The sequence below is a fragment of the Aegilops tauschii genome, chromosome 7, assembly GCF_002575655.3.
Source record: "Aegilops tauschii subsp. strangulata cultivar AL8/78 chromosome 7, Aet v6.0, whole genome shotgun sequence".
Classification (NCBI taxonomy): Eukaryota; Viridiplantae; Streptophyta; class Magnoliopsida; order Poales; family Poaceae; genus Aegilops; species Aegilops tauschii.
The window spans coordinates 242,983,067-242,993,889 of record NC_053041.3 but is presented as its reverse complement, the minus strand read 5'-3'; the positions used below and the strand labels follow the sequence as shown (position 1 = coordinate 242,993,889).

Genomic DNA, 10,823 nt, shown 5'->3' with positions numbered 1-10,823 from the left:
CCTGAATGTAGCAGATCCGTTGACTAAACCTCTCCCTAGGGCAAAACATGATCAACACCAGGACGCAATGGGTGTTCGATTCATCACAATGTAACTAGATTATTGACTCTAGTGCAAGTGGGAGACTGTTGGAAATATGCCCTAGAGGCAATAATAAATGGTTATTATTATATTTCTTTGTTCATGATAATAGTCTATTGTTCATGCTATAATTGTATTGTCCGGAAATCGTAATACATGTGTGAATACATAGACCACAATATGTCCCTAGTAAGCCTCTAGTTGACTAGCTCGTTGATCAACAGATAGTCATGGTTTCCTGACTATGGACATTGGATGTCATTGATAACGGGATCACATCATTAGGAGAATAATGTGATGGACAAGACCCAATCTTAAGCATAGCATAAAATATCGTGTAGTTTCGTTTGCTAGAGCTTTTCCAAATGTCAAGTATCTTTTCCTTAGACCATGAGATCGTGCAACTCCCGGATACCGTAGGAGTGCTTTGGGTGTGCCAAACGTCACAACATAACTGGGTGACTATAAAGGTGCACTACGGGTATCTCCGAAAGTGTCTGTTGGGTTGGCACGGATCGAGACTAGGATTTGTCACTCCGTGTGACGGAGAGGTATCTCTGGGCCCACTCGGTAATGCATCATCATAATGAGCTCAATGTGACTAAGGCGTTAGTCACGGGATCATGCATTGCGGTACGAGTAAAGAGACTTGCCGGTAACGAGATTGAACAAGGTATTGGGATACCGACGATCGAATCTCGGGCAAGTAACATACCGATTGACAAAGGGAATTGCATACGGATTGATTGAATCCTCGACACCGTGGTTCATCCGATGAGATCATCGTGGAACATGTGGGAGCCAACATGGGTATCCAGATCCCGCTGTTGGTTATTGACCGGAGAGGCGTCTCGGTCATGTCTGCATGTCTCCCGAACCCGTAGGGTCTACACACTTAAGGTTCGGTGACGCTAGGGTTGTAGAGATATATGTATGCGGAAACCCGAAAGTTGTTCGGAGTCCCGGATGAGATCCCGGACGTCACGAGAGGTTCCGGAATGGTCCGGAGGTGAAGAATTATATATAGGAAGTCAAGTTTCAGCCACCGGGAAAGTTTCGGGGGTTACCGGTATTGTACCGGGACCACTGGAAGGGTCCCGGGGGTCCACCGGGTGGGGCCACCTATCCAGGAGGGCCCCGTGGGCTGAAAGTGGAAGGGAACCAGCCCATAGTGGGCTGGGGCGCCCCCCTTGGGCCTCCCCCATGCGCCTAGGGTTGGGAACCCTAGGGGGGAGCTTCCCCCTTGCCTTGGGGGGCAAGGCACCCCTTCCCCCCTTTGGCCGCCCCCCCCCCCCTTGGAGATCCCATCTCCCTGGGCCGGCGCCCCCCCCCCCCAGGGGGCCTATATAAAGGGGGAGGGAGGGCAGCAACACACAGCCTTGGGCGCCTCCCTCCTCCCCTGCAACACCTCTCTCTCTCTCGCAGAAGCTTGGCAAAGCCCTGCCGAGACCCGCTACATCCACCACCACGCCGTCGTGCTGCTGGATCTCCATCAACCTCTCCTTCCCCCTTGCTGGATCAAGAAGGAGGAGACGTCGCTGCACCGTACGTGTGTTGAACGCGGAGGTGCCGTCCGTTCGGCACTCGGTCATCGGTGATTTGGATCACGGCGAGTACGACTCCGTCATCCACGTTCATTGGAACGCTTCCGCTCGCGATCTACAAGGGTATGTAGATGCACTCCTTTCCCCTCGTTGCTAGTAGACTCCATAGATGCATCTTGGTGAGCGTAGAAAAATTTTAAATTATGCTACGATTCCCAAAAGCATCAACTTTGGGAATCAAGGTAATGAAGGAGTAGTTAATACTCTGGATATTCACATTACCAGAGTGGAAATCATGAATGAGCTGATAGAAATCTGGAGCAATGATATCCCAGCAATGTTTGAGGAATGCTGCATTAAAACCATCTGGCCCTGGAGATTTATCAGATGGCATTTGCATAATCACCTTGTCAATTTCTTCCTTGCAGAAGGGGGCTTCCAGATCAGATAGCTCTCCAATTGAAGAGGGTTTTCTGTGGGTGAACTGGTTCCCAATCTCTCTTTAAATGCTCTATATAAAATAGCAGCTTGGTGGTCATAGTGTTCATGTCCTGATTCATCTTTGAGCATGGCAATACTATTATTCCTTTATTTTATAGTTGCTTTGGCCTGGAAGTATTTGGTGTTAGCTTCTCCCATCTGCACCTGTCTGATTGTTGCTCTTTGTTTCCAGTAGATCCTTTGGTGTTCCAAAAGCATTGCAATGTGGTTCTTGAGTACCTCCCTTCCATTTGTTTCCTCAATGGACAAAGTTCTGAAGTCTTCAAAGTAATCATAACAAAGAATCATGAAGTTGGTATCTACAATGATTTTCTTTAGATCAGATAATTTTTTGGACCAAATCTTTAGTCCCTTCCTAAGCCTCTTGAATTTGGCAGCAATGATTTTAGCACTGTCTCTTTCATCTACTGGTTGTGACCAGATGGATTTGACCACATCCTTGAATTGGGAGTGTTGCATCGAGAAATTCTCAAACCTGAAGATCTTAGACCTTGGAATAGAGGAGCCAATTTTGATGATGATGGGAACATGATCAAAAGTAGTTTTAGCCAAAGAATAGGAGAAAGTAGCTGGGTATTTTAGGGTCCAGGCTTCAGATGTGAAACACCAATCTAGTTTCTCAAGCAGGGGTGCTTCTTGCATATTACTCCAGGTATACTTCCTTCCTTTCAGTGGGATTTCAACCAGTGCTTGCTGACTAATAGCTTCATTAAAACTGAGCATATCATCTAAATTTCCTCCTGTTGTGTGGGTATCTGATATAGTTGAAGTCCCCCAGAAGAATCCAGTTAACATCATCATCCATATGGAAATTCTTGAGCCAGTTAATAAAGAGTTGTCTTTCTTGATGCTCACAGGGTCCATATACATTAGTGAGTACCCATTGATCTTCATTATGCTTGGAAGTGAATTGCAATGTGATGACATAATTGTTCCTGTGGATAACCTGACCCCCAAAGACTTGATCATTGTCCTGGCCATTTTGATGATGCTAGTTGTCTCCTTGTCTGAGTAAGCCCCAAAGTTTTCTAAGATATGAAGGAACCCTAGTAGTATGTGTATCAGCTGAACATCGATAAGATACATGATTATCTTCTATATGTTTATGTTAATATTCTTCCCGATGTTATGTGAAGTCGGTCACACAACATTTGCCTTTATGGACGAGAAGGATATTACTATTGTTGCGACGGTGGGTTGAGCAGGTACTACGATGACAGAAGCTACTTCCCTCCTTCCTTGATCTCTGATAAGGGATTGACGGAGACCACATTTATTCGCGTCCACGGGGAAACTCTTAATCTTATTTTCGTGACCTGAATGTGGGGAGGAACGATGGTGATGTATGTGATTCACATCTACTGGATGTATGCATGTATCTATGTTGGCTCCATTCACTAATAAAAAAATTTGAGGTGGATTCTAAACATAAAATTATGTATTTGGGTAATCACGTAACACACATACTAGTGGTGGATCCTTATTCCCTGAGAACTCGTTAGCCCTATTACAGATTTCATCATTTCCATTATTCTCTTGTACTTTTACTTTATTCTTGCGTTCTTGATTTTCAGTCACAACCCTCTTACAATACTTCAACTTCTGCATTCATTGTTGATTTGGACCACAACTAACTTGCAGGCACATTCGCTATTAGCTTATAGCATTGCCACTCATCATCACATCCTGTCATTTAAACTGTCTCCCCGATGGTTGTCATCACGAATTTGCGACCCCTCATGGACATAATTGACACTTCCCATGAATCTTGTGTTGGCACCATTGCAAATCAAATGTTTCAACATGTAACACTAATGAATCCAATGGTTGCTATTATAAAAGGAGCGTGACTTAACAAGGACGTTGTATTAGGAGTCGATTTTAGAACAAAAATGCTAAACTCAGCTTGATTTCAAAAAAAAAAACGACCTTCCAAGGCTAGCCCTTTGAGGCATTTTTTAATAGAAGAGAAATCCTTAACCACCATGTGCCAACCAAGGCTCGAACACGTGCAGGCTGGCTGGGCGCCTAGCCAACAGGGGCACGCCTTGTTCTCAAGTGATTTTCACTATGAGCCAGCCAACCAACTGATATCGTAAATTCAGTCCGTAAGAAACTTCCCGTAGATGTAGCATTACACACAAAAAAGAATAAGGAAGGATTTAGCAACTGTGGTCCGTAAGGAACTTTCCGTACATGTAGCATTGCGCAGTTTAGAACAAAGAAGGATTTAGCAAGTGTAAATTTCGGCTCTCCTATTTTTACTCCACTTTTGTTTTCTCCTGGGCCTGGGGTGTACCAGATGGCCTCCACTCCCACGGCCCATGCTCGACAACACGAATTTGCCATTCGCTCCCACCAGACCACCACAACTTGTCTCAGAAAAAAAAACCCACCACAACAATGGAGCAGCATGCTAGGCACGGCAAATAACAGGGCTGTGTGCCAGACGGCTGCTGCTGGGAACAATGGCGCGACGGTCCCAGCATCAGTGTCGCTGCCACCGGCCGCCGTGTCACGCAAACAGGACGCCCTAAGTTCGGTAGTTCAAAGAGGCAACTTTAAACCTGAAGAGACGCGAACTGAAAACTACCCTTATAAGTCCTGTTTCCGCATAACATTCTCGACACTACAGAGGTATAGGTAAAAACACGGAAGAAACCAGCCAGGTGTACAGTACATTACAGCAAAGTTCATTTAACTGATGCAAAACTGCAGAGGCAAATCAGGACGCCACTCGACCTTCCAGACACGAACGAACCGACCGACCGACGGCGACGGCAAGGATGCGGAACAAAACCCAAGCAAAGCTTTGGAGACAGCCTCACCTCGCTGGTCAGGAGAGCAAGGAAACCAGCGAGACGAACTCCGAGATCGCCCTGCCCTTGGATTTCGTGTTGATGACGAAGTGCTCCGGGTACTTCCTGAGCAGCCCCAGCAGCCCGTACCATGGCCTCCCCTTGGCTTCTATCACCGACCAGTCGTCCGCCGTCAGGTACTTCCGCACCCTGCTGTGGTGCCACACGTTGCCAAACTGGTCCATAAGCTGCGAGTAGCCAAACAAACGGTTAAGAGATTGCCAACACTGATTGTAACTGTAACAGTTTGCTAAGCTTTTACATGGCTGGGTGAGTGAAGAAAAAGGAGATCATCAGAAAAGGGAAACTAAAACAAGGGGGTTCTGAATTGGCAGCCGGTGGTAAGCAGAACAACATCAGTAATGATGATAATGTTATGACCTGAACCAGAATAGAGAGGACATCCCAGTATGTAGCACTAGTATTAATCAATTTAACAGTGAAAATTTTAAGATAGCTATAACAAGATATACTTGCAAGTCTTTCCCATTACTTGTACAAGATTATGTAAGTATCAGTACAAAATCTTCTGCCGCGAGTCACAGCTCCACAAATCCCAAGCAACAACATTCAATGCAAAACATGTTCGGAGTGACAACTGACAAATGAGGGATGCTACCAGGCAGAGTCAAGCATTAACATGCTAAAAGCCCTATTATAGCCTGTGCGCCTACAACTGCATGCCTTCATGAATTTATATGGTAGTTTTGATAAGCTATCGTACATACACCTACGGGATACAACTAAGCTACTCCCTTCGTTCACTATTATAAGATGTTTTGGATATTTCAACATGGACTACATACGGACTGAAATCAGTGGACGAACACACTAAAATGCGTCCATATACATCTAATTCAGAAAAAGTTAGAACATCTTAATAGTGAACGGAGGGAGTATTAGACAGGCAGGGATGCTAGCACCTGACTTCTATCCCCAGATGATATTCTCAGAATGCAGTTTAGGTTATTATCCTTTTGAATCAATAAGTCATTTTTTTAGTGTCGTCAGTTGTAATGATATTCTATTTCAAAAAATTAAACTGTGATGATATCGCCTATCCCTTTAATGTATCAAAAGAGTAAGCTACTTTCTGTACATTTAAATTTTCCAAGCCTGAGTTAGATCCAGTTGTTTCACAGAAGACGGGTTGGACTAATTTGGGGTAATATACTAATATAGCATACTTTAACTTCATCATAGAAGTGGGATACGAAATATGTGTGTTTTTCCATGACAAACCTCTGTATGGAGTGTTTTCATAGGCATCCATTCTCCGGGGCCACAGAGGTCAGATAACACAGTCGCAACAGATGACACGACTTCCTTCTCTTCCGTTTGAAGGTGCTGGTTGTCCACATCCTTGTCACCCCTTGATCTTATTTCTGATCTATTGTCTGCACAAAAAAGAAGTCAGTTCATTTCAGATCAAACAAATACTTCCTCACATGTTAAAAGGTAATGAATTTGGTCTTTAAATGGACAAAGCTGAAATAAACAGAATGCAGTAACAGCTTTGGAATCGAGGTCCAGAACTGGAAACAGGAACAAAGTTCACCAACAGCTTCTAAACTTATATCATGGAACGGAGGGAGTACAATTTACTAATTCATAGTTCTTGATAAGTATAGTATGTCAGCTGCTATAGTGATAGAAATAGCCTAGATAATGTACTTTAATTTATCTCTAGACACCAAGAATGGAAAACGTCAAGACATTCAGATTGAAGCATCTGGATGTGTATCTTTTAATGTGCAAATATAACTGCATCTCTGCTTCCTTTTCTCTTAAAAAGGTAACAACATGAGAGATGCAGTTATGTTTACACATCATGATAAAGCATAATGTTCTTACATAATAACACTTGCAATAGCAACTAATAATGTATGCTCACCTGCAGTAAACGTCTAATCAGAGTTTTTTTTCTTTTTCATGGTAATACGTCTCATTTATATCATAAGGATCATAGTACAAGTACACACTGACCTGACAAAAGTGAAAAATAAGCAGAACGCTAGCCTTTGCACAAAGGAACATCAGCCAAGAAGGAAAAATATAATCAAGGCCGAAAAACCCTCTAAGCTTGACACCAACGCCCGTCACATGCCTCTGGCACCACCACAATAGCCACCAAAGGACACAATGACAGATCACCTCCTCACCCGAGCTCGACGCGGCTCCATCGCTGACATGCAGCTTTGCGGACCTCCAAGGTGGCTCACCAAAGGCGAAGCCATTACCGTTGAACAAATCAGACCGGGGCAACACCCCGGACACGCCATCGAACTCAATATCTGGCACCCCCGCACGACTAAAACGTCGAAGGAGGAAACCATACCTGCCACCCATGAACCACGAACCCAGTACACGATCCACCATCTTCCAGATGCCGTCGATGCAGACCACAATCTGCATCCACTCCAGGACTACCTCCCACGCTCCGCGCCGGCGCTGGAGCAAATGCCATCGCAACGGCGGAGCCCAAGGACACAAGTCCACCACGAGGATGCCTCTGCCGCCACACCATCCTTGCTTGAACAGACTGGTTTCCAAATCCATCCCCAACCATAGGACGGATCGCCTCGATGGGAAAGGATCTGAAGCTTCTTTATTAAGCGCCGCCATCGCCACCGCCGAAGCCAAGACGATGAACGACCCAAAAAACATATGCTACTAGGGTCTAACCTAAAGCTACACGATCCACACGCGTAGATCCAGCGACCCCCCTCACCGCCGACAACCAAGTCGCCGGCGGAGGGGAGCCGCCGAAGGAAGGTGGCGGATGAGCTCTCCTAGCGGTCGCTAGGTTTAGTCGCCCAAGCCCGAGAGAGAAAAACAGCTAGCCTCTAACTGATTAACGTCTAATCAGAGTTCCATAAGAGAATTATACAGATAGATAGTTCCCATAACAGTACATTTACGTTATAATGTGTATATCTGCCTCTAATATGAATGTTGGCGTATCATCTTTAATCATTATATTACTATAACCGCATGAAAAGGTACAGCTAAATGTGAGTGCAAAATCATCTCAACTCTGCATATCTTTTAGAAGAAAAACAAGATGATGAGCAAGGAGAAGTATATACAGCAAAAATGCAGAGCAAGGATAATGCATCACCTTCACCCAATGTTCCTATTGCTTCAACATTGATTCTGTGCCCACCATAGATGTCCAAATCTCCGGGAGACTTCTTGGTTCTCTTCAGCTTGCCCTTCATTCCACCTTCCCCAACACCATTCCCAATGTCATCACTGTCCCGGCCATAATCACCTTCAGAGAAGCGGTCATGGAAATCGGACACACGAGGGTGCCCTGGCCGCGCATAAGCTGGCGGTGGGATCTGTGGAGGAATAACAGGGGCTTGCCGAGCAGCGAACGAGGCAAAGATAGACCTCGTGGGCAAGAGGAAATAAAACTTCTTGTCTCCAATCTGAAGGAGGTCCTGTGAGTCAAGCTTAACAGGAGGGTTCCCAGGGAGGTGCAGGACACCCTCAACCAGGCAGCCGTTCTTGCCGATGACGTCAAGCGCGAAGCGGCGGCGCTGGAAGTCGTAGAATATCCGCGCGTGGTGGCGCGAGATGTTCATCCCCCCACCGAGGCTGGAGAGATCCACATCCACCGTGGATTTCTTGCTGTTGCGGCCCAGCATGATGGAGTAGGTCTGCATGTAGTACTCGAAATCCTCACCCTGCAGCTTGGCAAACCCTGCCTCCACCTCGCCGTCGCCGCCGGAGGATCCGGCAGGGATGGCACCGGCACCAGCGGCGGACTTGACGTTGGGCATATCGGCTTCAGTTGGACCCTCGATTTTCCGACAAGATTAGCCGCCTCGCCTCAGGCCGATCTTGCGCGCGGAAGTAGAGGAACCTAATCGGACCAAGGAACAGAATAATTAGTATGGCGGAAAGAAGCAAGCAATCGGCGAGCAAAGAAAGATTCAGGTTATGATTTTGATTTTGATTCTGATTGCTCACTGCCACAGCAAGGAAAGAATCCAAAAAAAAAAAAACCAATCAACCCCACTAGAACAGTTCGTCCGTCAAGCTAGGGTTTCCTTACCAACAAAAGAGGAAATTAATCGGCGCTAATCCAGTGCCAGTAGGCAGTTGCCCTTTGCTTTATGCGCCCCGCCCCCGCCCCCGTCGCCGTCGGCCCGGGAAATTGCGGGGAAGAGAAGAAGAACGAACGGGAGTGGGGAAGGGGGCGTCCGAGGGGAGAAATCAGTGACGATGAATAAGGGAGAGGGGAACTTTCTTTAGAAGATGATGATGAACACCGTCGACATGGAGATGCCGGAATTCTAAGCGGTGTACCATCACCTGAATCTTCGCAGATCAAGGCCCGATACTAATTCAATTTGCGAGATTCTAAAAGGAATTTGAGTAAATTTCTCACGGCCAGCGAGTACTGGTCAGTATCTGGTGGACAACCATGAGGATGGAGTTATCTTTATCCGCTCATGAGAAAACGTGCTCACACCTGAATCCAACGGCAGCTAATGCTCGACGGATACTCTGGGCAAATAACAAATCAACATTCATCACAATAACAAATCAATATATTGTTCTCCTATTATTATTAGAGAAAATAATAAATAAGTATCATCAGATACATCATAGAATATGAAAAATAAGGCCGGAAAAGGAAAAGAATAAATAGAAAAAGGACTGTGATATTTGGCACACGTGTGCCATATAAGCAAAACTGTCACACCTCTACTTCTTTCATTTTAAAGTACCACACGATCCCTCGTCCTTTGACCTCACCTCCTCTCAAACGACCCCGCAGACTCGCCCGAGAAACCTGCTTCTCCCACACATCTCGGGCGCCCACCCCCGAGAAAACTGCCACTTCTTCACATCTACCACATGTTTTCTCCTCAGGACAAAGTTACCATGGTATTCGCATGCAAGTTATCAGGCCTGTGTTGCATAACTTACCGTGCTATTTACATAGAACGTACCAGGTATCTATGCTTCAACAACTACATCCCTTCAAAGTTACCACTGGTTTTGTACACAAGTTATAAGGTCTTCGATGTGTAAAATATCGTGGTACTTACACATAAGTTACCAGGGTATATGTACATCAACCTCCCCCCGGTCAAAGTTACCATGATGGATTGTACATGAGTTACTGGGTCTACAGTTTGTATATTATCAAGGTACTTGCACCTAAAAACCTGGGTGTGTTTCGGTAGCTTTTTTCATAGGTCAAAAATTACCACGATGTTTTTGCGTAACTTATCACGCCTATAGCACGTGAGCCCCTCATGACACTAAACATTATGTGACTTTCCCATGGCACGCCATGTGTTGTGTTCATCCAAGAGGCCCACGCGCGAGGCGAGTGTATGTTTTTAACAACTTAGTTTCCTTTGGTAAAAAAGTTACCATCATGTTTATATTGCAAGTTATCGGTTATGCGGTGCTTATATTATCATGTTATTTTCACAAAAAATATTGGGGATGTTTTGAACAACTTTTTCCCGGGACAAAAAGTTATCATGGGGATTCTAGGTAACCTATCAAGCTCGTAGTGCTTAAAATATCATGCTATTTACACAAAATTTATCAGGGGTATGTTTCAGCAAATCCCGCCCCCCCCCCCCCACGGGTCAAAAACTTATCGTGGTGTTTAGTTATCGCAGTGCGTATGTTTTCATGCTATTTAGACATAAAAATGCCGGGGGGGGAGGTATACTACCGTGCTATTTACACAGAAGATACCGGAGTATCTTTTCAAAAAAAAATATTCCCTACGGTCAAAGTTACCATGGTGTTTCTACCTCAGTTATCAGATGTGCGCTGCGTATATTACCGTCTATTTACACAT

The 10,823-nt window shown here is 45.3% G+C and overlaps 1 protein-coding gene across 1 annotated transcript; it reads right to left on the bottom strand.

Annotated features, from left to right (window-relative positions):
• Positions 1-4,686: 4,686 nt before the first annotated feature.
• LOC109758861 (FHA domain-containing protein FHA2) lies at positions 4,687-9,481 on the bottom strand. Its single transcript, XM_020317717.4, has 4 exons — positions 9,048-9,481; positions 8,106-8,855; positions 6,227-6,381; positions 4,687-5,172 (listed from the first exon to the last, which is right to left on the bottom strand). The coding sequence occupies exons 2-4, from the start codon at positions 8,770-8,772 to the stop codon at positions 4,963-4,965; spliced, it is 1,032 nt and encodes a 343-aa protein (XP_020173306.1). The 5' UTR covers positions 8,773-8,855; positions 9,048-9,481; the 3' UTR covers positions 4,687-4,962.
• Positions 9,482-10,823: the final 1,342 nt, after the last annotated feature.